This window comes from Hemicordylus capensis, chromosome 2, assembly GCF_027244095.1.
Source record: "Hemicordylus capensis ecotype Gifberg chromosome 2, rHemCap1.1.pri, whole genome shotgun sequence".
NCBI classification, from domain to species: Eukaryota; Metazoa; Chordata; class Lepidosauria; order Squamata; family Cordylidae; genus Hemicordylus; species Hemicordylus capensis.
The window spans coordinates 425,689,299-425,716,261 of record NC_069658.1 but is presented as its reverse complement, the minus strand read 5'-3'; the positions used below and the strand labels follow the sequence as shown (position 1 = coordinate 425,716,261).

General features: G+C 46.8%; 1 protein-coding gene across 2 annotated transcripts in view; it reads left to right on the top strand.

The window, feature by feature from the left end:
• Positions 1 to 24,236, top strand: part of CS (citrate synthase) — a 47,891-nt gene extending 23,655 nt beyond the window's left edge. Inside the window, exons 1-11 of one of the 2 annotated variants that reach the window (XM_053298910.1) lie at positions 2,571 to 2,876; positions 7,617 to 7,664; positions 7,947 to 8,054; positions 11,554 to 11,619; positions 11,724 to 11,855; positions 12,656 to 12,844; positions 15,434 to 15,633; positions 16,157 to 16,286; positions 16,386 to 16,487; positions 17,515 to 17,724; positions 22,776 to 24,236. In XM_053298910.1, coding sequence (XP_053154885.1) covers positions 2,586 to 2,876; positions 7,617 to 7,664; positions 7,947 to 8,054; positions 11,554 to 11,619; positions 11,724 to 11,855; positions 12,656 to 12,844; positions 15,434 to 15,633; positions 16,157 to 16,286; positions 16,386 to 16,487; positions 17,515 to 17,724; positions 22,776 to 22,946 — 1,647 coding nt within the window. In that variant the 5' untranslated portion in view covers positions 2,571 to 2,585 and the 3' untranslated portion in view covers positions 22,947 to 24,236. Of the gene's footprint in view, positions 1 to 2,570; positions 2,877 to 7,616; positions 7,665 to 7,946; positions 8,055 to 11,553; positions 11,620 to 11,723; positions 11,856 to 12,655; positions 12,845 to 15,433; positions 15,634 to 16,156; positions 16,287 to 16,385; positions 16,488 to 17,514; positions 17,725 to 22,775 lie in introns of those variants that run through there. The other variant, XM_053298911.1, reaches the window with a different exon arrangement.
• Positions 24,237 to 26,963: the final 2,727 nt, after the last annotated feature.

The following is a 26,963-nucleotide window of genomic DNA, read 5'->3' as shown; positions in this document are numbered from 1 at the left end:
CCCTTCTCTCAACTGTATCTATGTCGGTGCTTTTGTAGACAGTTTTCCAGACACTGAGAGTGCTTACTAGCTTTTTGACTTGATGGTGGTAGCTTGTGTGTCCAACAGTATGCATCTGCTGCTGCCCAACAAAAGCTTAACTTGAGGTCACTACTTAATCTTGGGAAGAAGGTTACAAATGCTACAAGCTTCCTGACCTACTCAAACCTTTGCCAGAGCTCACTCAGACTACGTCCCCAAACTTGTAATTGGGAATGCAATCCCAATTACAAAGAGTGCTGACAGAAAACAGCTTTTAGCATGGCCTGAATAGAAATTTGGAAGCCACTTGGACTGATCTAGTGGATGATGCAATATGGCTTAGGTGTTCCTGTGCCAGAACATCTCTGCTCCAGCTGACAGGTCTTGTAATGAGACAACTCCACCTTCCTCTTACAAGAAGTTGCATAGATAAGAGGTTTGTGTCGTTTTGCTAGAAACCTCTTTAGTGACATCGAGCTGTTGCAAAATATGGTTCTCCAGAGGGTGAATGGCAATAGGTGGAGTGCAGCGTAGGGCGTAAGAGACGCCTCCTCCCCTATTACAGGATTAATTTGCTGGATCACCTATTAGTTAAACACAAGGTCGGAGGTGCTGCTCTGCAAAGAGCAGCTGTGTCAGTGGATTTCTTCCTACCTTATTCAGCAGCTGGGTAGGAGGGAGCCCCCCAGTGCAGCAGCTGCTTAGCAAATGATCAAGCTTCCTGCCTGCAACTTCAGTCTTAATTGACAAGCAATTGGCAATTATGATGATGTGAAGTGCTGTTGATCGGGTGGAGGTTGTGGGGGACAAGCAGTGGCAATGTTCAAGGGGAAAGAGGTTGGGCAGCGAAATCCTATGGAAGCAGCCTCCGTTCCCTGATGCTTCTGCTACCTGGTGGATGCTGTTAGATCCTAGTGCCTTATTTTGTGACCAGCCCAGCCATTTAACAGCACTGCTGCAGAAAATGAGTCTGCCTAAATAGTCATTCAGCATTATTCATACAAATGCTGTGTGCCTAAGTGAAAACTGTGCTTCGAATGTTGAATCCAAAGCATGGCTTTGAAAAAGGTAGGTTGGGTTTCAGATTGGCTTGCACTCCAGGACCCAGTGCTCTAAATTCTTAACTTCTGTTGATTGGATTGAAGTACAAGTGTACCTCATTATTTGCGGGAGTTCTGTTCCTCACCTACAACCCGCAAGTAACGAAACGGTGACTAATGAGTCATTGTGCCTATGGGGATTGCGGGGTTAGGTTCCCGGAGGGTAGCAAATCGTGGGGGGGAATGGCCCCAAAATATAAAAAGGGATGAAATAAAGTACCCTACTCTCTCTGTAGGCCTCAAGCTATCCGGTGATGCCCTCCAGAAGTTCAAATTCTTCAATTTTTCTGTGATTTTTCAAGGGGGATATCTTTTAAACTAAATGAGCCACAAAATGGCTCCCTTTTACAAAAGGGTGGCAAGAAATGACCTCCAAGGTTATTTCGGGCCATCTCCAAACCGCGGATACGCGAAATTAATCCCCGCTTTGTTGTTTTTCCCCACATGTGCCGAAGTCAGGTGTTAATTACTTGACTGCAAATACATGAAACCATGAATAGGGAATCCGCCTATTGCAAGATTCACCTGTACTCTAATTAGCAGCCCACTACAGCTTTTAATTGCTTGCCTACTCACAAGTACTTGTATTAGCCTTGTATAACTTAAAGTACAAAGAAGACCCCCCTCTAAAGCTTCCCTGCATGGTTTTGTGGAGGAGGTTCTTGTGCATCGCAGCTGACCAGCTATTTATATGCTTGCTTTTTGTCCTCTAATTCAGTCGCTTAGACTGGTGCCCAGTGACCCCTAGCAGACATAGAGGCTCTTCGTGCTGTGTTAGAGGAAGTGCTCATGCCCTCTAACCCAGGTATAAGCCCAGGTGCAAATGTCAGGCTTGCCACAGAGGCAGCACGAGGATTGGCCTCAATCCTAGCAGTGTACACGAGCAGCCCTACCCAGGTAGGGCTGCTCGTGTGCACAGTCTCAATATCTTTCAAAACCCATAGTAATCTCAGTCTCAAAACAGTGGCTAAATCCACTCCCTAAATAGCATATTTTGGACAGTGGAATCAACTGCCCGTGAAGATGGCAGCAAATGACCATCTATGGTGTGCATGTTCCACTGAATGTTTGTTTCCCACCCCCACCTCCTGCTGGGAGCTGTCCCTAGATATTTCTCTACATCTGAAGCGGAGAAGAGATGCTTGTTGCTTAGACACGGCCTTGGGAACCATACCATCCTTGCCCCAAAGCTGCCTTTGTTTGCTTTGAGCAGTGACTCGAGGGGTCTTGAAGACTTGCTCTGAGAGTAAAGCAGCACTCAGCGGAGCTTGACCACGGCTGCCTGGCAGTGCCAGTCTCCGCCTTGGTGATAGCAGTCTTAAGTCGTCTGCATCCTGAATACCACTCTGAAGAATACAGCTTTCCTGGCAGCGTTCTCTTCCCTGATTTATCTAGAATGGCTTTGGAGGCAGCATTGATACTGCTTCAGCAACCAACTGGCTCAGTGCCCCGGGGCCATTTTTAATGGGGCTGGGTGCCAGCAGTCTCTGTAGTGGGGTGCCTGGTCCCAGTTGGAGGGGTGTACACACAGAGCCAAGCAGCTCAGTCACAGCATGGGCTGCCCAGGAGCAGTGGCATGCATCCGTCTGCTGCTCAGAAGGCATTAGAAGGGTGACTATTGAAGCCCTGAGGAGGGAAAGCAGGGAGCCGACAAGCAGATGGAGTTCGGAGAAAGCTCAGGAGGAGGAGGAGGAGTCACAAGGGAAGAGGAGGGAAGGAACTGGTGGCAGCAGTGCTTGGAGGACCATTCACCAGGTAACTGGCACTTTGCTGAACTTGTAGACGGCTTTTATTATTAAAATAAGCATATACTCTGTTTCAACGAAAAAGGTTCTAAAATCAGTGTGCGTAGCAAAATATGAGAGAGGGGTGGTTTTTCCTAGTTTCTGTAGTCACTCTTATGAGGGGTTTCTGCACTTGCGTAGTGCCTCATTGGGAGCCTTGTAAAGCTTTGCCTCAGAACATTTTGGCGGGAACCTCATTCCCACAGTGATAAATATATAGCTTAGTCCCCCTCCCCCCCCATCCTCTCTCAGTTCTTCTTTGACCGCTGCTCTGGTTACGTCAAGAAGAATCTTCTCTCAGTCCTTGGTGTTTGCTAGTCAAGCAAGCTCTATTGCCTCTTTTATTGCTCACTTTACCTGTTGGTGCTCTTGCAGCCACAAGCCTGTCACCAGTAAGATCACATTCAAGCAGTATACGACATGTGAGGCCAAACCTCCTTCCACTGACTGCTATAAAGTGTTGCTATGTCTGAGCGAAAAACATCTTGTGCCTGACTGAATAGGAACAGTTGCTATCCCCCACTGGTCGTTTTGCTTGCACAGAGTCCCACTGCTTCCAAAAAGACCTGGGGTACCATGAGGTTTGTGTGAGTAGTGGGGGAAAGGAAACTCATGTCTTCACTGTTGCCCTGCTAGGGGGGTCTAGAAATCTGAACCTTTAAAGCAGGAGGAGTTTTAGAATTTCTTGCAAAGGACTCCAAATAAAGACTTTCCACCCAGTTGAACCCATATGCCATTGATGAGAAATGCTTTCCATGTTACAGTAGTTCTGGCTGTTTGTTTCTGAGTATTGAGTTGGTGCCACGAGACCCGCTTCAGTTTTAAGTATTTTCTTGATAGTGTCAGCTCAGGTTCTTGCTAATATCTGCTGACAGTACCTGTGCTCAGTGGAGGTAAAAACATCCTGCCTCTTCCCAGTAGTGGCCAGTAAGAGCAGTGCCGGGGGTGTGTGCGTGCAAGAGGCATGTTTAAGGATTAATAAGCAGGTGCTTACCAGTGTTTAGGTAGCACCTGCAAGCTGCCATGCTCCTCCTGCAATCTCGCGTGGGGCAGCAGCACTCCACCCAGCACCCGACATGGTCCTGGTCTCTGTGCATGGATACTGCCTAAACACTGGTAAGCACCTGCTTATTAATCCTTAAAGGTGCTGCCCTCACCGGTCAGTACTACCTCTTTCTTTTCATGTTAAATGTGCCCTCAAATCTGTTTGGCTGGTAGCGTCTACATCAGGCCTGCTCAACTTAGGCCCCCCAGATGTTTTTGGACTACAGCTCCCATAATCCCCAGCCACAGTAGCCAATAGCCAAGGGTTATGGGAGTTGTAGGCCAACATCTGCAGGAGGGCCGAAGTTGAGCAGGCCTGGTCTACATGAATCCATCCCTGGGTTTTCTGGCTGCCTCTCGTTAGAACTTGTTTATTTCAACAGATTATTTTGTCTTTCTGTCATGAAATACCAGCAGCCTGAAGAGCAAACTCTTATTCAGGGTTAGTTTGTTCTACCACACAGTAGAAAATAACCAGTCAGTGAGATGCTAGATTCCTGTATAGTGGTGATCGTGTTCCGAATTGTGGAATTAGATTTCCGGTGGGCAGTAGATCCCTTTGGTGTTGCAAGAAGTTCAACTTTCAGTTTGTAGCAGAGATGTTAAGCTTCCAGAAATTTTAAATTTGAGAAACCTTCCCCCCCCCCTTCGGGGGGAGGGATGGGGGAAATGGGAATGTATGTATCTTATTTTGTGTTGAATTCAAACTTTGAAGACACACAATGAACTATGTACAATTGAGTATTAACTAAGAGAAAAGTAAGACCAGCCAGTAGTTTCAGAAAAGGCAAGAACCAGGTGTGCCAAAAGCTTGAGTCTGAATGCGGTACAGGAAGGATGAGATGCTTTCCCTCTTAAGAGCTCCCAGTTTCTCCTCAGAGCTTCTCATCCAGCCTTTTTTTTTTTTTGCCTCCTATGGATCCTGTTCTTCTACTGCACCGGTTTGCAATTAGGGCAGAGCCACTAACCTAGTGTGTCAGATTTTGATCCATTAGATCAGAGGTTTGCATAATTTATGTAAAATGTAGAGGTTAATTTGTTTACTGCAGGCAAAAGCTAGAATTCTGCCAAAGACAGGTTCCAACAAAAAGGCCTATGTACATGTGTTGGTTTGCTCCCCTGGCTTTTATCACTAGCTCACACCTTTCTCTCAGATGTGCTGTTGGAGGCACAAGGGTGTGTATGGCTAACTACATCTGTGGGTAAGAGAACCAGCAGCATGCTTTTCTGATAAGGGTCTTGTCGAACCGTGCACTGAGTCAGCTTGCACATGATCAGTGGTGGCTCAAGGCAAGGCCTTGGTGTGCCAAATGCCGTCTTCCACCCCTCCCAATTGCGTGCCTCTCTCTTTTTGGCAGTGACAGCCACCACTGCTTCACCAGGGATGTGTGGCCATGTGCCAAACAGCTTCTGATGCATGCTCTCCTTCCCTCCCTCTTGGGCTGCTGCTGCTGGGCTGCTAATGAAAAGAAGGAAGAGGAGGTGAGGTGGAGAGGGATAACGGGGCATCTGCTGGCACCTAAACAATCAGGTGCCAAAGGCAGCCACTCCACCTCCTCTCATGAAAGGACCAGCCCTGCATGTGGTCTCCACTAGATATGTTAATCCAGCTATGTTGTATGCTTGCATTGAAATGGTCTTTCTCATGCTTCTGCTGTAATTAAGTGTTGAGTGCTCTTTGTAACAGTGGAACTGGAAGAGGCAGGGGCCTGCCATTTGGAGGACTTGCTTATCCAAAGTTTTCCCCTTGGATTGTCTGTCAAGTACTGGTAGTATTTGACGCACCTTTCCTACTTGGAGCACTCAAAGTGACACACACATTCTTAATGTCAGAATCTTACAAAACCAATTCCGCTGTGGCATCAGAAAATGGCATGCTTAGCAACACCTTGGAGAACAGCTTTCAGCTGGCAGTGCAAGCGGTATAAAGATTACCAACCTAGTCTCTTGAAGGAGGAAGTTCCCCTGGTTGGTTGCAGCAGCTAGAAAGGTCCTGTTCTGCACCCCCTCACCATATTAGAGGGAACATTGAGCAAGCCTTCCTCCCATGATCTCAACTGTGAGGAAATCCACATGGTACTCAGGGTGTACGTAGGTTACTAAGGCATTTGTTTCTGCAGCTTAAAGTACACATTTCTGTTTCTGAGTTGGTGTTGGTTGCTTCTGAAGCTTTGGGATCAATAGGCTCTCCCCCTGGAATGCAGAACCCTGGATGAAAGAGACCTGCAGTAATTTGTGCTTGCAAAGTTCGGAATTGATGAGCTGTTGGCCACAGTTTGGGGCCTGTTTATAGGAGATATGCCAGCCTTTCGTACTACTGGTTGCAACTGGGGTTGCATGTAAGATGGGCTTGATTTTAAGGATGGGCACAGTGTGATCTAGACCAGGGATTCTCAGTGTTGGGTCCCTAGATATTATTGGACTTCAGTTCCCATAATCCCCAGCCAAAGGCCACTGGGGCTGGAAATTATGGGAGTTGAAGTCCAACAACACCTGGGGACCCAACGTTGAGAATCCCTGATCTAGATAGTGCATAAACAATGAAATGAAAACAGTGTTGCACTAGGATGATCTAAATTCGGTAACAAAAATCTTGGTTTGCTGGCCTCTTTTAAGTTATGCAGATAAGCAAACTAGTATTGGTTTCCTTCGTTTGTATAACTGATTTCTGTATAGTTGTGGAACAGAATGCATAGAGCTCTGTGTGTAAACTGGGAGCGTTTTCAGGTAGGTTGGCATTGGGATGAATTCCCAGGGGTTAATGGTTAGCTTCCTGGGCTGTCAGCGGCTTAACAGCATTAGCGCCTTTTGTACAACATTATTGTAACCTCATAGTGTTCTGTTAAACTTGAGTCAGTCTGATGCCTACTACTGTGTATTTCAAAATAAGCCTGGAATAAGACTGCAACCGTGCAAATATTAATGCTAACAGACTCTCAATGGCTGGGACTCTGCCGCTTGCAGAATATCCAGTGCTGCTAAACCAGCAAGATTGCTGGACTGTGAAATTGTAGTACACTTCTTTCCCTGGTGGGAGTGACTCATGATGAGCACGTGGCTGGTTGGGATCCTGACCAAAACTCTTGCGCAGCTGACAGCAGGCTTCCTGCATTAGAAGGCCTACCTGTGGATATTAAATCAGTGAACAGTACAGAGTGAGAGCTCTGTGTGTGTGCTGGATATGATTGGAAGGGGCAAAATGATCCTTTTCCTCAAGTGTCCACCAAAGCTTGGATGGAAGAAAAATGGATCTTTGTGTTTAAATAATTTTGTGTTTAAGTTGCTCCGGCACAACACTCCTGTCTCGGCACCTCTAGCCTGATCAGTTATTCAGGTGGCAGAAAACCTCTTCCTGCGCCAACTAAAGATTTAAACTGCACGACATGTGTGTTTTCTGAGCAGACACACCGCTTTGAGGATTTTAGTTCTGGGACAATTCTCCAAACACCCTCCCCTAGTGCAGTGTGCTGTGAAAATACTGATGACTCATTATGGCAGGATGTCATTGAGTCAGCTTTTATTGAGGAGCTGAGGTGCTCCTACAAAACAGACATCAAATTATGTGAAATATTACTGGGGGAAATGTCTGCTTGAGATACATGTGGGGGTGGCGGTGTTTGCCACTGTAAAGCCAATGCTTAAAATGTGTGTGTCTCTCTCTTTGCAGAATGCATCATGTATCATTTTTGCAGCCAGACATGCCAGTGCTTCCACGGTAAGCAGTTCATTTATTTTGTGCAGGGAAGATGGAATTTGGCTGTCTCACATTCTTGGCTATCCCCACAGCTGCTCCAGGGCTATAGTAAAATGCCCATACAATATAGGATGGCCAGTATTTTGTTTTTCTTTCATTTGTACTTGAGATAATCCAATCCATTCTAAAGTGACTCGCTCTGTCTCTCTCTTCCCACCCCCCACCTTTTTCAGGGCTGTGTTATGGGCATTAACTTTATGGTTGCATTTTGTACAAGATTGTACTTTATCTTTTTGTTTCCAGAATCTGAAAGATGTTCTTGCAAGCATGATACCTAAGGAACAAGCAAGACTTAAAAGCTTCAGGCAACAATATGGCAGCACAGTCATTGGTCAAATCACTGTGGATATGGTGAGTTCTGATGGTGGGTTGGCAGGGCTTAAGGGTACATCCATGTAAATGTCCCAGCTGCTGCATCGTGCAGGAGGTTACACCTTCACCTGCAGACTGCTGCCAGGCTTAAGAAATAGTTAAAAAGCCTCTGTTCAGTGCTAGCTTTTGGCATTTAGCATTTTATCATCGGGGAAAATGCCTTGAGAGAGGTTGTAAAGCAAGACCTTGAGCCCGACTCCCTTTTCCAGAGTTGTCCTTTGTGGCTGCTTAAGTTCATCCATTAGCATGTGACATCAAAGTATATTTTTAAAAATTTACACAAGAAAAGGGGCCATAGTTCAGCAGTAGACTTCATGAGTAACGAACTCAGCCCTTGAGAATAAAGGAACATAGGAAGCTACCATATACTGAGTCAGACCATAGTATTGTCTACACAGACTGACAGCGGCTTCTCCAGGGTTGCAGGCAGGAGTCTCTCTCTCAGCCCTGTCTTGGAGATGCCACGGAGGGAACTTGGAACCTTCTGCATGCAAGCATGCAGGTGCTCTTCCCAGAGTGGCCCCATCCCCTAAGGGGAATCTCTTACTGTGCAAACACACAGTCTCCCATTCAAATGCAAACCAGGCCAAACCCTGCTTAACAAAGGGGACAATTTGTGCTTGCTACCACAAGACCAGCTCTTGAGAAGCAGTGTGAAGAATTACCTTTGCCCTGGGTCCTTAGAGAAATGTTGTCCCTCTGAGCCGATGGCACTGGACTAAATTAATGAATAGATTTCAGTAAAGAAGGTCCATATAGTCTTCTAGTCTTCTGAAAGTCATTGACTACCTATTGTTGAGCTCTTATGTTTACTAGCCTTCTGAATTTGAATTGGAGCATGGTGAGCATGGAGCCTGCTGGTATATTGGTCCTAGGCAGAGCTGTTAGTACCCTCAGATGGATGGATATAGATATGAATGAATACTGCATTCGAGCAGTCTAAATTCTTAAATGATGTAATTCTCCCTCAGAAGACGATGGCATCCGAGAGCATCATGGGTTGCCACGACCTCCTGCTCCGAGACAGGGCCAATCAGAGAGCTTTCCTTCTGCAACAGGAGGGAGGGGCAGTCCCCTCAGGCTTCAGGCTTTGCCTTGTCTCGCTCCGGCAGGTGCTGTTTTTTGCATAACCTTTCCCACTGTGTATCTTTCTGGTTTGATAGTCAAGAGAAGCAAGAAAAGGACAATCCTATCTTTGGTTACCCACTGATAATATTTAGCAGTTCATTGGCAAGATATTTCTTCTGGCATTGCCCACATGCTTTCAAGAACTTTTCTGCAGCCATAAAGGCTATAAACGGGTTTCATTTTAACTAAAACTACCTTCTCTGGAGCTAGCAGGGCAAATAGAACTGGGAGGGGCTATCCTCTTCTGCCTCTTAAAGGCTTTGCCTGACTGGTTTATCCTGCCCTCTGGAGCGTGCAGGGAGGATAACCCGCATGAGATGTCCTCACCCAGCAGCTGAGAAGCTGAATTCTGTGTCTATTGCCACATCCTGGCAAGATGCCTCTGAGTACCAGTTGCAAGGGAGTAACAGCAGGAGGGAGGGCATGCCCTCAACTCCTGCCTGTAGGCTTCCAGTGGCATCTGGTGGGCCACTGTGTGAAACAGGATGCTGGACTAGGTGGGCCTTCGGCCTGATCCAGCAGGGCTGTTCTTATGTTCTGCTGGAACTGTGGCACACATGCACACAGCCTTGATCCTTGTGATTTGTACTTGGTACTGTAGTAGATCATCTGCCTAGTTGATGTTGCTGACTGAGATTGTTGATTTATTGGTTTAGAGACCCCTGTCTTCTAAAAACTTGCCATACTGTTCAGACTGTGATCCTTCCAGGCAAGAATGCAGCCATATCCTTTTCTGCTTATCACAGGCATCGGATCGAATGCCCCATCCCAACTCATGAATCCCAAACTTCCTGTAGGAAGTTTGCTTATCACTCTGCATTGGGTATGCTCACTTATGGTTTATTTTCCAGGCTTACAGAGCCAGTTGTCTAGGAATGGTTAAGGTTGTCCTAGGCAAGTAATGTTCTGGCCCTCTATTCAAAGTGCCCATGGCAAAGATGTACATAAGCATTGACAAACTACTAAATTTTAGTGAAGTGCAAAATATTAGCTTCAAAGCTGTGGTACATTGTAGCTGGTGCTGCCCTTCTGGGTGAGTGTGAGGGACGTGATTCCTATCCACCTGCAAGGTAGCTGCCTAATGGAATAAAAGTAAGATTTCATGGCACTTGCTAAGGAGAGGTCCACTTGCCTTTCAGCAGTGCAATCTCATAACAGATTCTTTCTTCAATGGAAGTCTTTATCTAGTCTGTAGATGCCAAATGGGCTTCTTAGTTGTGCCAGCCCCAAAGCTGTGTTGAGCATCTCCTGTTTCACTTCCAAATCGGGTCATCTAGTTAATTGCTTGTGATGTGTTTCCTTCGAGATCTAACCACAGCTTTTCTGCACAGTAGCAAGGCTCTCTGGGTGCCAGCTGGAAAGAGGAGTCTCAACACTTGTTGAAAAGGACTTTGTTCTTCAGCTTGATTGAGGCCACTCTTCTAGACAAGGGAGCTAGTGAAATGGGAAGGATTTTTAGTTAAAGTGAACTTGGTTTAAGAGATTTCCTGCTATACTGCCTGGTCTCTCTGGAGTGCTGAAGGAGGTGACAAATATGCAATCGCTAGACCTGTACAGCCTAAAAAATGTCAGCTCTGACCCAACAGAAATTTTTTTAGGAGGGCTGACAGGGCCCCTTCCCCTCCTCCCACCAAATTGTGGAGTTAAGTTGTGTTGCATCTGAAACTCGATCTACTAGCACAGTGCCTCTCAGCTGAGAGGAGCTTCCTTGTTGATCATTTAACTGGGGTCCAACAGGAATGTCGGAACTCTGAGAAGTTCAGACACAACCGTGTGGATGGAGCTCAGTTGGAGGTTCTGACTGTTGGGGTTCCTGCTGTTGTGTCTGAAATTCCAGTAATGCCTGACAGAGGACATATTGGGTTTGGCATGTGTGTTGGACTGACGTAACTGCACGACCCCTAGCAGTAGCTCTTTGGGTAACATAAGGACTCTAAAATGCTTAGAGTACTATGCAAACCAGAGATATACTGAATTGGAAGCCTAGTGTGTGAATACTGCCTGTACCTACCAAGGAAGAAAGTGGTGCATATGATGATCGCACAAACTGTATGTTTTGTACCGGAAATGTAAGGTGAAGCATTACTATGCAATTTTGAGTTTTCTTGATATTAAATCTTGGATTTGGGGTGTGGTGTGTGTGTGTGTGTGTGTGTGTGTGTGTGTGTGTGTGTATGTATGTGCAGAATATCTACAACCCTGGATGGGTGTAACTGAGTAGCCTATTTCAAAGGGATGGGGCAGGGATTGTTCTGCTGTGTGCATTTGAGAGGGGTCTCTTCAGTTGTTGAGGAAGCCCATCCTGCTGTCACCTTTAAACAATAATTGCTTATCTATTTCTTGTCCCCAGATCTATGGCGGCATGAGAGGTATGAAAGGGTTAATATATGAGACCTCTGTTTTGGACCCTGATGAGGTAAGGAGGCCTGAACCTGAAATAGCCACTATCTGTGTGGCCTGCCCATTGAGATGTGAAACCTCATGGTTTTGTTGTTGATGTTGTTGTTGCCTTGTTCCTAGGGCATCCGTTTTCGTGGGTACAGCATTCCTGAGTGCCAGAAGCTGCTGCCCAAAGGCCCTGGAGGTGCAGAGCCCCTACCTGAAGGACTGTTCTGGTTGCTGGTGACTGGAGAGATCCCCTCACAAGAACAGGTAAAAAACCTGTCAAGGATCAAGAGTATCCTGGCTGTTTGCAAAATTTGGATACCACTTTTTAAGATCGGTACATAATTCCTTGGGTTATCTTCAAAATATTTTCATTGATGATTTTCCATAACGTTATAACAAAAAATAACCTCATTACAAGCAAGTCTAATGCTGAATGTAGAGCATTCCAGTCACAAGGCTATCCAATTGAGAGACCTGTCATTATTTACCATTAGTGGACCCAATAGGTTAATATAGACAAATGAATTAACGTATGTATCTTTTGTTTTGAGTGCCATCAGTAGAAAATCAGAATATAGTCTCAGTGTAGTGATCTACAGATCCCAATGCCAGAAGGAGCTTTGACTAGAAGGTGGTCTTGGGCCATCTTTGTGCATTATTAACATGACTAATAAAGTTAAACCATATATTAAAGAATCTATCCACCTTTTATTATTACTTTTAGCTGTTCTTAATTGTGTAAATCTGCCCACCCCACTGATGTGATTGCCCATATTCTGGCATACCATGCAATGCCTTGGATTCTCGATTGATTGATTGATTGATTCGATTTATTCTTAGTATAGCTTCTGACTTGTAGGCCTGGCTTGGAAGTCTGCAGTTTATATTTACAGCCTTCTGCATCTTCTTTTAATTGTTCAGGCCTCCCAAAACTTTCCTATCTACAACCAGGCTGGAAAAACACTGAGCCATCTGTAGAGCAGAAGGGCTAGAAAAAGCTATGTGCAATTAGTTCCCATTAGCATTCATTGCTAAAGCCATGTGTTGTGCTTTCTCTTTTTCAGGTGAACTGGGTCTCGCGAGAGTGGGCCAAGAGAGCAGCACTGCCTTCCCATGTGGTGACAATGCTTGACAATTTCCCCACTAACCTTCACCCCATGTCACAACTCAGCGCCGCTGTCACTGCCCTCAACAGCGAGAGCAGCTTTGCCCGCGCCTACTCGGAGGGAATCAGCCGGACCAAGTTCTGGGAGGTAAGTGGGAATAGAGTGGGGTGGGGAGCGGGATGCGAGAGGAACTTTCAAGCTGCTGGCAGCGCTGTAGTAGTAGTAGTAGTAGTAGTAGTAGTAGTAGTAGTAGTAATTTGATTTCTATACCGCCCTTCCAAAAATGGCTCAGGGCACTTTACATAGAGAAATAATAAATAAATAAGATGGATCCCTGTCCCCAAAGGGCTCACAAGTAGCATCTGATGTGGGCTGTCTAGTGGTGAAGCTTTGAAGAGCATTGAAAAGGTAGTTAGTTCTGATGTCAGCTCTAGATGGTGCTGCGCCTTGCAAGAAGAAAATCCTGAATGCCTGAGCAATTCCTGGTAAATGAACAGGAGCTAGAATAAGCCTGTCTGAAGCTTCTGCCTGTATTGCACCCTTCATCCTAGATCTGATTGACTAATAGTGAAACTGTCTGGATTGGGACTCTGGGCAAGACCCTTCCCTGCTGTACGCAGAGGTGGCAGCTGTGATGGAAAGAAACGTCTGGCCTGTCAACCTTGCCAAGTCTGGGTTCAGCCTTTTCTCTCCAGCTTGGGAGCACACCAGCCCGCTTAGCTCCATTTTTCATGACAGTCACATCAACTTTGTATGTGACCTTGGCCATTGGCATGTAGAATCCAACCCTGCAACTGCCTTTGTTCATATGCTTCTGGTCTGACCTGTTTGTGTGTGTGTGCACCCTCATCCAGAGACACTGAAGCAAAGAGAGACTTAGTCTCTGTCCCTTTTGTCTGGAATCAGGGATGAGGTGAAAGAGGGGTGGTGGTTTTTCTGCTGCAGTTGTCCAGTAGCCAACACCTGTTCAGGCCCTGCTTAGCCTGTGCCCTGAAGCTGAGGGTATACTGTGTGAAATTGTCAATGGAAGTGCAAAAGTGGCACTCGGGAATCCTGGGGTCAGCCCCCCCCCCCCCCCCGGTTCTGTTTTTAGAATGTGTGTGTGCTTAAAATACCAAGTTCCTGGAATTAAAATGTGTTGCTGAGATGTGCCACCTCATTTGCAGAAGTACAAATTTGTAAACCTGAGTAGCTGCTACCTAGCTTCCAATCTTCTTCATCCCTCCCACAGTGTTTTTTTTAGACTCCTGACGAAATATAAACATAATTATTCCCTGAGCATAATTATGATTACAGCATTGGAGTTCTTCACAGAATTAACAATATCTTTGACAAAAACTTGTTTTGGATAACAATAAATGTCCACAGTGTGATGACCTCTTAGTCTTAACAGCATCACTTCTTCTGTACCTAGTTCTTCTTCTTTTCTTTTCTCCTCCTGCCATATATTCCGCTCTGGTCAATTCAAAACAGCTCAGCCCATGTTTCTCAGACAGTACTACCTCAGGATGTGGGTGGTGGGTTGCTTGTTTGAATACTCAAACTCTCCCTGCATGTGGAAAGCCAGCACATCACAGAGAAGGCTAGGGCTGTTTGAAACTGCTCCTTGACTTGAATGCCGTCTCTTTTTACCGGAAGGAATGTACTGTCGGCCATCTGTCTTCCACTCCCTGCTCCATGGCTTTTGCCATGCTTCCTGGATCAGCTCCCCCTCTTGGTCTTGCTACTAGCTTGAAATATGTCCTGAGATATCAAGCCCCACAAAGTCTTTCCCAAACCACCCCAGCTGCCCTTTAATGCTACCTTATCCACAGCTACCCAACTCTCCCATGCTCCATAATTGTTCTGTCTTAAGTGGGGGCCCTTCTTTCATCCCTGCCTCCCATTTATAAAGCCTGTGGGCAGAGAACAAGAGAAGACAGACCTGATTCCAGCTAAAACATTGCTGCTGCCATAAAACGCCTCTTGAATGATCAGGATGCTGCATCATTTGGACTGCCTGAGTTGCATGGTTAATTCAATTTGTAATTCCCACCAGGGCTGCTGGCATAATAAGTAACCAGGCAACACTTGGCATGTTGCACTCGCATACATTACTGCTGTGACTTGAAGCCCAGCCATGCGAGTGTCGTTTTTGCAGCAGGAGCCACACTTTAGAAGTAACACATGAACCAGCCCTTAAATTCTAGATACCCATTTTGGTGTCTGGAGAAATGGTTTGAGAACACTGTTGCCCAATGGGACATCTGCCCCTGCATGGTGCTTGCTCATATTGTGCAAGGGTGATGGCTTACGGCTTGATGGAACTTTTCAAGCAAACATCTTTTTGAATGGAAGCGGAGTGTGAGTGTGTGGTGCACTTGATGCCGGCCCTCCTAGTTATGGGCACCTGGAGGAAGCCCTGACCCCTGCACCTCAAATATGCTTTGGCTTCTGAGCCTGCAAGAGGTGCTAGCCTTGCATGACTCTTCTCAACCATGAGGGCTAGAAATATGTTCAGATAGTTCATTCTGTACAAAGGCTATTGGGAGACTGTGCGGTGTTACTGTACATGCCGGTGAAATGGAAATAATCCTCTGGAAGTTGACACACAAGTCTCTGCAGCCTTGGTATTAATGGTTGCCCTTGTGGCCAATTGACAAGTCTCCTACTACGGTCAGAAAGGGATTGTAGTCAGAAGACTCTTGTGCGTGGGTTCCTGACCTCTGCCTCCCTGCTTCTGGCCTTATCTTGCAGTTTATCTATGAGGATTCTATGGACTTGATTGCCAAGCTGCCCTGTATAGCTGCAAAGATCTACCGTAACCTGTACCGTGAGGGCAGCAGCATTGGCGCCATTGACCCTGCCTTAGATTGGTCACACAACTTCACCAATATGTTGGGCTACAGTGACCCTGAATTCATTGAACTCATGCGGCTCTACCTCACCATTCACAGGTCAGTTGTGTGTGCATGATCGGGAGCCTCCAGAAACTCTGACTCCAGTTCCCAGGGGCTGTTGCCTCTGGTGACCTGAGGTGGGGAGGAGGATCTTTCAGGCTTGCATATGAATGTCCAGACCCAGTTAATTTAGTGTCCATATTAATTTGTGCCCAGCTTTGTGTGCATACAATGGTGATGAGATGTCAGTTGAGGTGGTTAAAAAATGTTTTGGGAACTAATATCAAATCCCATTATTTGATAACCAAACTGAACTTTAATGACTGAATGTAGTCCATTAAAAGCCAAAGCATAATAATACCAACTGATTGGGGTAGTCTTTAAATACTGGCTTGGGTCATGGAATGAATTCATTGTAATGTATAATATTTGGGCTTTTCTTGCGGTTTGGTGGAATTGTCATTCAGGTTCTCAATGAAACGATAATTGGCCAGTGGCAAGCCTGAGGTTTCAGCTCCACTGTATACAGCTAGAGGTGTGCCTGTTCTCTGCTGATATCCTCTTCCTCCTCTTTCTGCAGTGATCACGAGGGTGGGAATGTCAGTGCCCACACCAGCCATCTAGTGGGCAGTGCCCTCTCAGACCCTTACCTGGCTTTTGCTGCAGCCATGAACGGTCTGGCTGGGCCCCTTCATGGGCTTGCGAATCAGGTGAGAGCTGCTAGCAACCCTTCAGTTTGTGGGTAGAGGATTTGGGGAGCTCTCCCTGTTCTTTTATGTAATCAGCAATTTTCATGGCGTTTCTTGCAGGAAGTGCTGGTATGGTTGACGAACTTGCAGAAGGAGCTGGGTGAAGATGTGTCTGATGAGAAGCTGAGGGATTTCATCTGGAATACTCTGAACTCTGGCAGGGTGAGTGGTGCTGCCCAACCCCAAGGGAGCGGGTAACCTCTTGCTCAAAGTTATGATCTGACTGGTAGACGATATTAAGATTTACCAGGTAGGGACAGGTGGGGTCCAGCGGGCAAACAATTTGTGGAAAGTGGCACTGTGACACAATAACTCAACTCATACACTCGGACGAACAGCAGCTTGGGCTGGGGAGATTGTGTTTAGGAATTTTAAAATTCTGCACCAAGGGAAGTTGTATTCCTCAGATATATAGCTGTATCCTCTATAACTTGTGCACATTTCTGTAATCTGGTTTTGCTAATTGGAGGAGGGGCAAGGAGCTATATAGAGTATGAAAGTCCTAAGTCTTGTCAACTGGAAATCTTATTTGACTCCTGCTGCTCACTCACCCGCAACTGCTGGGTTCTCAGCAAGTATCATCCATGTTCTTCCTAGCTGATATTTGCTGCCATATGGGCTATAAACTTAGCTTTGTGTCTGTTTAAAAACACTCGCACCTCACTCTGAGATTATCTGGAAGCTGGATGCTGCACACAATAACATATGTGCCTCTCCCCCCACCCCCACCCCCACAATTGTGGCATCCATGCAGCTCTGATGCAGCCATTCACTTTCTTGGAATGCAACCTTTCCCCTCCCTGCCCCCTTTGTAGTGGTGTTTCATCTGTGATCAATACTGTCTGGAATTCTTCCAGTGTGTATTAGAACAGCAACTCTGTGCAAGAAAACAGTTGCCATTCCAATGGCTATCAGCTTTAGACTTCTCGTACAAGAGACTTAAGAGTCTATGGGAAGCATCTAAAGGGACCCACTGTCAGGGACATGTCATGGTGAAACTTCACACTGATATATTAAAAAAGCTTGTTCTTTCCTTCCTGAGAGACCCAAGTGGCTGTAGAGACAGCCATGATAAGCCACTGGAGAAGTGTGGATGCCATTGAACTGGAATGGAGAATGAACCACGGTCTTGCAGGCTCCCCTGCGTTGCACCAGTTGCTACTCACAGCTTCTTGCTCTTGTCTTGCAGGTGGTTCCTGGCTATGGCCATGCCGTGCTGCGGAAGACTGACCCCCGGTACACTTGCCAGAGAGAATTTGCCCTCAAGCACCTGCCCAAAGATCCACTCTTCAAGCTGGTAGCCCAGCTGTACAAGATTGTCCCCAACGTGCTGCTGGAACAAGGGAAAGCCAAGAATCCTTGGCCCAATGTGGACGCACATAGTGGAGTCCTGCTCCAGGTGAGCTGCTCTCTCTGACTGCTGCAGGGGAGGAGCCGAAGCCGTGCGAAAGGCAAACTCCAATCTGGGTCCTGCAAGCCTGTTTCTGCCCTGAAGTGCCTGGAGCTGTCTTTGAAGGTCCATCTAGCCTAGTTCTTGGGCAGAGGCCTTGCCACCTGCTGCCTGAGCTTTCCAGCTTGGGGCTGCACAACTCTGGTCCTTCTGCAGAGGGTGGACTACAGCTCCCATAATTCCTGACTATTGACCACTGTGGCTGCAAGTGATTGGTTGTAGTCCACCAAGAGCTGAAGGGCCAAAGTTGTACGTCCCTGTTCTAACTGGAGGAGCCAGGAGCTGAACCTGGGACCCTGTGCATGGAAAGCGTGTGCTCTACTGTTGAGCTGTGCTCTCCTGCCAGAGAGAGTTAGGATTCCAGCTGCTCCTTGAGAGCGAAGAAGTCAGCCAGAACAGTTTTGCTACAATCACTTGACTGTGAGTCTGTAGTTGATCATTCCAGAAGGCTCAGACCCATCTCTTGCCCTAATTCCGTGCAGATGTTGCTCTGATATTTAGCTTTTGTTTCCTGAATACGTGGAAGGGCCATTGAGTCACTTACCAGCTGCCCCTGAAAACCCCAATCGGATATTAACAGCACAACTGTGTTGCTGGGGTGCGAGAGCAGGACATGTCGGTGTCGTGATCAGCCCTTGGCCACTACCTTGTTTAACACAAGAGTTGTTTTATGAATGTGTTTACAAATACTGAAACCTATAGGTTGGTTGAAGCATTGCTCCCCCAGGCTCGGTTTGGCAATGGGATCTGCTGTGAGCAGACCAGTGCCTTTTTAACGTGGCGTCTAGTGCACTAGTAGCTTGTCCCGAATGAGCTGAAGCTGTTTCGTTGCCGGCAGCCTGCTGTCCTTGGGCTGCTCCCTGGCTGTGATTGAGCTGTGCAGGCTGCTCGTTTGCCCAGTTGGCAGGAGGTTCTCAGCCAGGTGAATGACCGGGGTTAGCCACTTCCCTCCCCGACCGGGTGAATGAGCAGCCTGCACAGCTCAATTACAGCCAAAGCGAGGCCAGAGAACAGCGAGAGTGTGGACTTCCAGTACTGAAGCCATTGCAGCTCAGGAAGATGGGCTGCTGGTGTCGTGGTGGCCCCCAGCTGACTTATGCCACCCTCTCCCTGGGTTCCAAGGTGTGCAGTCTGCCCTGAATGGCTTCTCCTTCCCTTGGCTGCTCTGGGGTGGGGCAGAAGCTGCCTTGGGGGCAGATTTGGGGCAAGAACCACCATTTTCACGTCCTCCGTCAAGTGTCTACCTTTCTCCCCACCATGTGGCCGCAGAGCTTTCTCCTCCCATGGCAGGGAGCCCAACTGGATTCCCCAACAGCAGGAGACTGGGTCAGATCTCCAGTGGAGTTGAATCTTCTTCTCTTCCCGGGAAATTGCTTCTGTATCAAGCAGTCGGCTGTAGAATTTATGTGCCTTGTAGGGCATTTGGGAACATATTCTAAGGTAGACATTGTTTATGCAGAGACTCCTGGGCCTAGCTGTTTCCTCTGCACCCAACTGAGTGTGTGCTGTAGACCAGGGATTCTCAACGTGTAGGTCCCCAATTGTAATTGGACTTCAACTCCCATAATTCCCAACCAAAGGCCACAGGGGCTGGGGATTATGGGAGTTGAAGTCCAGTAACGCCTGGAGATCCACACGTTGAGAATCCCTGCTCTGGACTGTGCCCAACCTTTCTCTGTAGCTGTACATTGTCAGGGAAGATTAGAAATTGTGGGTGGACTGCCTGAGAGGCAGCTTGTCTGGCAGGTCTGATCATCTAGCCATGGAATCCTTGTTAAGCATTTGCAGGACAGCTTTCGAAAACCCTGATCTACAGAACCCAGGCAGGTTGGTGGTGGTGTGCCTCCCTCTAGTGGTGGCTACCATGTCTTACAGAGGCTGACTTTACTGTTGGTAAAAGGTAAAGTGTGCTGTCGAGTTGACGTCAAGTCCTGGTGCCCACAGAGCCCAGTGGTTTTCTTTGGTAGAATACAGGAGGGGTTTACCATTGCATCCTCCCTCACAGTATGAGATGATGCCTTTCAGTATCTTCCTATATCACTGTTGCCTGATATAGGTGTTTCCCATAGTCTTGAAACATACCAGCGGAGATTCGAACCAGCAACCTCTGGCTTGCTAGAGAAGTCATTTCCCCGCTTTGGCATACTGTTGGAGGAAGAGCTAAATTCCTTATTGACTCTGACAGGAATTGACATTAAAATCGGGATGAGACCAAAGATCCACCCAAACCTTTGAGAATCTGTCATTGGGGTGGGAGAATCATTCAGAAAACAGAGGAGCTGGTAGCCCTGCAATCGCCTCTCACCTTTTAATACCTTTTTGCAAGGAGGGAACAAAAAGCCATGTTGCAGGGATACTGATGGCCCTTGCAGCTGCTTTCGTGGGTAGAGAAGAGGGGCCTTGCTGGCTCAAAGGCAGGTCCATCTAGTCTAGCAGTCTCTGTTTGTAACAGTGGCCTACCAGGTGCCCTCAGGGGGCTCTCAAACTGGGCATGAAGGTGATGCCCTTCCCTAGTGGCCCCCCAGTATCTGGTTTTGAGGTATATTGTATCTGTAGTTAGGTTTCACTTAACTGTCCAGGAAAATACTAAGCCCTTGTTTTGCCCTGTGGCCAAATGAGCCCCTTGGGTGTTTCCCAATGATAAATTCAGTGCAATGTCTAAAAAAGACCCAACAGGTAATTAGTTAAAATAAAACAGCTGCACACTAAAGCTCTACAAAAAGAGCCAGGAATGCTTCTTGGAGGTTCTCCTCAGGTGGTAGTCTTGGATTGCTCTTGTTAGACCTATCTTTCATGAATTTGTGCTAATCTGTTTTTCAAATCCATTTAGCCAAGTGGCAGTTGCTACAACTTATATTAGTCACCTGGATTTGACAGTCTTTACAGTGAGGGAAATAAGTATTTGATCCCCTGCTGATTTTGTCCGTTTGCCCTCTGACACAGAAATGACCAGGCTATAATTGGAATGGTAGGTTTATTGTAGCTGTGAGAGACAGAACAACAACAAACAAACCCTCAAAAGCCCAGTGCCCAAAAGTCAGCGATGGATTTGCATTGTAGTGAGGGAAATAAGTATTCGATCCCTTCACAAAAGATGTCTTAGTACTTGGTGGCAAAACCCTTGTTGGCAATCACAGAGGTCAGACGTTTCTTGTAGTTGGCCACCAGGTTTGCACACAACCCAGGAGGGATGTTGTCTCGCTCCTCTTTGCAGATCCTCTCCAAGTCAGAAAGGTTTCGAGGCTGATGTTTGGCAACCCGAACCATCAGTTCCCTCCACAGATTTTCTATGGGATTAAGGTCTGGAGACTGGCTGGGCCACTCCGGGACCTTCATGTGCTTCTTCTTGAGCCACTCCTTTGTTGCCTTGGCTGTGTGTTTGGGGTCATTGTCATGCTGGAATACCCATCCACGACCCATTCTCAATGCCCTGGCTGAGGGAAGGAGGTGCTCACCCAAGATCTGACAGTACATGGTCCCATCCATCGTCCCTTCGATGCAGTGAAGGTGTCCTGTCCCCTTAGCAGAAAAACACCCCCAAAGCATAATGTGTCCACCTCCATGTTTGATGGTGGGGATGGTGTTCTTGGGCTCATAGGCAGCATTCCTCCTCCTCCACACACGGCGAGTTGAGTTGATGCCAAAGAGCTTGATTTTGGTCTCATCTGACCACAACACTTTCGCCCAGTTCTCCTCTGGATCGTTCAGATGTGCATTGGCAAACTGCAGACGGGCCTGTACATGTGCTGCCTTGAGCAGGGGGACCTTGCGGGCACTGCAAGATTTCAGTCCTTCACAGCGTAGTGTGTTACCAATTGTTTTCTTGGTGACTATGGTTCCAGCTGCCCTGAGATCATTGACAAGTTCCCCCCGTGTAGTTCTGGGCTGCTTTGTCACCGTTCTCATGATCATTGCAACTCCACGAGGTGAGATCTTGCATGGAGCCCCAGACAGAGGGAGATCAACAGTTATTTTGTGTTTCTTCCATTTGCGAGTTATCGTGCCAACTGTAGTCACCTTCTCACCAAGCTGCTTGGCGATAGTCTTGTAGCCCAGTCCAGCCTTGTGCAGGTCTACAACCTTGTCCCTGACATCCTTTGACAGCTCTTTGGTCTTGGGCATGGTGGTGAGTTTGGAAGCTGAGTGATTGCTTGCTTCTATGGACAGGTGTCTTTTATACAGGTACTGTAACAAGCTGGGATTAGGAGCACTCCCTTACAGAGGGTGTTCCTCATCTCAGCTCGTTACCTGCATATAGTGAAAAGACACCTGGGAGCCTGAAATCTTGCTGGTTGATAGGGGATGGAATACTTATTTCCCTCACTACAATGCAAATCCATCGCTGACTTTTGGGCACTGGGCTTTTGAGGGTTTGTTTGTTGTTGTTCTGTCTCTCACAGCTACAATAAACCTACCATTCCAATTATAGCCTGGTCATTTCTGTGTCAGAGGGCAAACGGACAAAATCAGCAGGGGATCAAATACTTATTTCCCTCACTGTATGTGTATCCTCAGTGTGGACAATTTGGGTCAAGATACCTCTTTAAAAAACTCGTAAAGAAGTGTGAGTCTTCCCAGCTTCTTCCACAGGGCTTCAAGGGAGCTAGGGAAACTTTCAAAGAAAAACGGAATGTTCTAAAATGAATGTTTCAATGATCTTGTATTTTGTCTGTTTGTTGAAAGGTGCCATAGGCAGACACGTTGCATTTTTTTGTATTGGCCTTATGCTCCTTGGGCAAGATGGGCTGTTTTGAGGGGTCTGGAGGTATTTTGCAGCTTGGAATGTTTGGAGCAGCTATGAGGTGTGGAAGGAGGCAAATCCAGAAGAATGGGAGGACACCGAAAGAGGCAAGCAGGGCTGGTAGTTGTGAATTAAAGGGCACACCAGAGCTATTCTCACTGGTTGGGCATGACATGGCCCATTTCCCTCCTTTGGCAGTCCTCTAACCCCTGCCCCTCTCTCTCTCTCTCTCTCTCTCTCTCTCTCTCTCTCTCTGCAGTACTACGGCATGAAGGAGATGAACTACTACACAGTGCTGTTTGGGGTCTCTCGGGCCCTTGGTGTCCTGTCGCAGCTCATCTGGAGCCGAGCACTTGGCTTCCCACTAGAGAGACCCAAATCCATGAGCACAGACGGGCTGATGGTGCTTGTGGGTGCCAAGTCTGGTTAAAACAAGGGATGTGACGGGGTTGGCGACTGAAGGAATGGTAGAGACAACACAATTTGTTTTTGTTCAAAGGGCCTTGAAAAGATCCTTCCTTAGAGGCACTGACCATCACATTTTCAGGTTATTTATGGGCTACATTCAGATAAACTAGATACTGTATTCCCCGCCCTGCCCCCTACCTATTACCTTAATACCTCCTAAAGATAGCTTAAGCTCTTAAGTGCAGGGCCCAGGACAACTCTTCCCAACCTGAACTGATGCCCCAGGCTAGAAAGAGTGTTGCTTTCTGGCTCAAACTTTCCTTCTTTATTGCCCCATCTTGCAGGCCAGGAGCAGAGGATTCTGCCCCTCCAACAATCATGTCATATCACAGGCTGCTTGGTCCCACTTGTATCGCCTTTCCCTTCCAGGCAGATGAGATGCCTGCCTTCTGTCAGTTGACTTGAAGTGTTTGCTCTTTGGAGCTGGGAGGGAGTGCAAGGTCCTTCCCCTCCAGATGCCCAGTCTCTTTTCCCTCCTTTGCATATTCTCCTCTTGCTGTTACAGTGAAACAGCTGGATTTGTGCCCTTAAAGGTAGGGCAGACGGGACTGCAGCTCCAGTCATACTTGGTGTTGGGTGGGGAAGCAATACAGCTAACCTCTTTGCCTACATGCCAGAGGGGAAATAGTGCTCTTCTCTCCCCTGTGCCCCCCCCCCAACTGCTATAGCACTTGATCGTCCTGACTTGCATTGGCACACAAAAGCCTCTTCCTGGTGAATACCACCCCAAACCCTGACTTTCTGTAAGATGGTGCTTTGTTCCAGAAGACAGACTTGCAGTGGACTTCTTCTGCCAGGAACAAATATCTCCTTGTCTCCTCCTGTTTGGCTCGAAGGGGTGAGGGCAGGGTGCCTGAAGCAAGTGCTTTCTCCCCCCTCCCCACCCCCGGTCTCTTTTTTGGGTCTTATCTCCCCCCACCCTCCTCATTTTAACTTTAATGCTGTGGCATTTGGGGAATATCTATTAAAGAAACGGTAGCCACAAATTGAGAGCAGTGATAGTGAAGAATGGAATCTGTCTCCTGGCCTCCTTTCCTCTCTTGAAAGGACTTCATACACTCCTACCAATGTTTGTTTTTTCTCTGTGTGTTTGTGTGAAACGCCCTTGTCCTTTAACGTCAATAAAAGAGAGGAAAAAAACCCCAATCTAAGTTGAAGGCATGGCATACATGGCTGTGGAAGCATCAGCATTTTGTTGAAAACTTCAGGTGGTTCTGTACAAACTGCAAAATAAATGTTTTTATTAACAAGTTACAGTATCTGAGAGTCTGTCGCTGTTTCTCAGGTGGCATGTAGATACACTGGGCTCTAGTGGCTGCTCCTGGTAGCTGCCTCTATCCTAGACCCACAGTTTGCTTAAGAGACTTGAAGCACACAAAATCAGAGAGGAGAGCCAGGATTGCTGTGCAAGTAGGCACTGCCACTTGCAAGTCCCCAGGGCAGGGGAAACCCCGGGGGGCAATGCCACAGTGGCTCACTTGGCCTTTTTAATCTTCATGTTTCATACCCTGATCTGGTTAGAGTTGAATGATCTTGTACTACCACTGGCTGCATTTGTAGCACAACTCCAAGATTCTTCACTTGTGTACATTTCTGTCCCTTTCGAAGATGGGCTGATCTATTGCAGCTCTGACGTGTAAAGCAGTTGCCACTTCAGAGCATCCTCTCTCATGAAGGGTGCCGCTTGACTGGAGTATGTTGAATGCCAGGTTTGTGGCAGTGGATAGACAGACTCGCATAACAGGTGTATGCCTTTGCTGCCTAAGGCAACAGCTTCCAGGTGGAAAGTTGCAGGGGTGCACATGGACGTGGCAGTGTGCATTTGCAGCAGCCAAGTGAAAAGCTGCTTGCACCATACTCCCATGTGTGGTATACATACTTGATATAAAATGCCCCTCTATCTCGAAGGTACTAGAAAAACCCTGGACTGGTCCTTAAGAGCTTTTTATAGCTATCCTTGATCATTATGGTTTTGTGGCTGGGTGGGTAGATAGATCACCTTCTCTGGGGCACTGATAGTAGGCTAGGAAAACTGACTTGCAGTGCAAGCAGGAAGGTGAAAGTGATTTGGCCTCTTGTTACCTCTGAGCGTGGAGCAGGGCTGCAACTTGGCTCTATACCCATTTGCTGAATACCCTGCTGAATAAATGTGCATTAAGGATACAGCCATAGGATTGTTACCCTGTCTTCATATTTGGTTTTTTTTAAAAAGGTCAACCATGAACACTGCCTTCAAAAGTGTTAATCATTTAAAAGCAATAGTAGTTAGGAGAATGCTGTGGCTGCTCATATTTAGCACTTGTGTATAAAGGTGACCTTGAATCCACATATGGCCAGAGAATTAAAGGAGCACAGGAATACGCCTTTTGGTGCTCACCCCTTAAGGTGAGTAGCAAAGAAAAGGTTGGGCATCTTTGCTGGTGCCATGGAGAGCAAGTTGCAAGCAAGCACAATATGACATTTCACAACATTAGTGATCATGTGGCCCATTTGTCAAGGCATGAGCCTTAAATTCAAGTTTCCTGGCTTTGTGGAGCTTGAGCTAAAATGAGTCTTGACTCTAGTCTTAAATGAGCAGGGTTTTTTGACGATCAAATATAGCTTGAACTGAAAGTTCTCAAAAGCTCCAGATTCACCTTGTTGTAGACTCCTAGAGTGTGTTCAGTTTAAAAGACTCCCAATTCTGCCTATGCCCTCAGTTGATCTCAGGCAAGTCTCTCCTTGCCCTTGAAGAGCACTGAGCATACTGGAAGGAAGCCAGCACCTGCTGCCTGGAGAAGGGAGGGAGGTTATTCTAAGCCCAGCTGGAATGAAGTTCCCAGAAGGCTTCTATAAATAGACTAGTTCCCTTGTGGTTGTATGCCAAGGAAGAGAGGTTGAGAACACTGCTCTGCTTCAGTGAAGACAGCGCAGGACCCCATGGCAGGCTAATCCATGTTGAGAAGCAATAGCACTGCATAAAAGCACAGCACATTCATAAAAAAGCAATTGCTAGCCTCCTGGGCCTGCACCACTTCCTTCTGTAACTGATAACCTGTTTGAATGTTCTCTCATCTTAGCCCTGTTGCCAGTCTTTCTCCATTGTGTCTAGTTTCTATGTGCAGAGCATTTTCCATGTGAGAGCAGTCAAATGTGTTCGCTACAGTATAAAGTGATGCAGTCTTAGAAAGGCTGCAGCCTGGGGTTTTTTTGGTGTAGTTTTGCACTGGCTAGAAGCCATCATTTTACTAATCAGCCAACTTTCCACCCAACTTATGGCACCCTAGAAATAGGGTGCAACAATCTGGAGCAAGAAAATGTTCTGTGAACAGATGGATGATGACCAGGTGAGGGTAGTGATCATCTAGACTCCTATGTACATCATGAGCTGCTTGTGGTGCAAAAACCAGTGCCTTGTTAAACTCATGAAATGTATTAGGAATTTGGGGGGAAAGAACCTAAAGCAGTGGGCATATATGTCCAGACCTCAGCCTCTTCCAACTGGAATCTACCTTTAACCCAAACTCAACAACATTCTAACCTATGTTTGTAGGGCTACTCATGAAACCAGCCTTATCAGGCCACAACCTAGTTGTAGGTCTTGCCCTACCAGGTGAAGATCAATGTGCAAGAGAGGCTGGAACCAAAGATGCATGTGGATTCTGCTGTGCTGGATGTTCACACTTCATATACAGGTGAAACTCAGAAAATTAGAATATCGTGCAAAAGTCCATTAATTTCAGTAATGCAAATTAAAAGGTGAAACTGATATATGAGACAGACGCATTACATGCAAAGCAAGATAAGTCAAGCCTTAATTTGTTATAATTGTGATGATCATGGCGTACAGCTCATGAAAACCCCAAATCCACAATCCCAGAAAATTAGAATATTACATGGAACCAAGAAGACAAGGATTGAAGAATAGAACAATATCGGACCTCTGAAAAGTATACAGTGTACTGTGCTTGATTGGCCAGCAAACTCGCCTGACCTGACC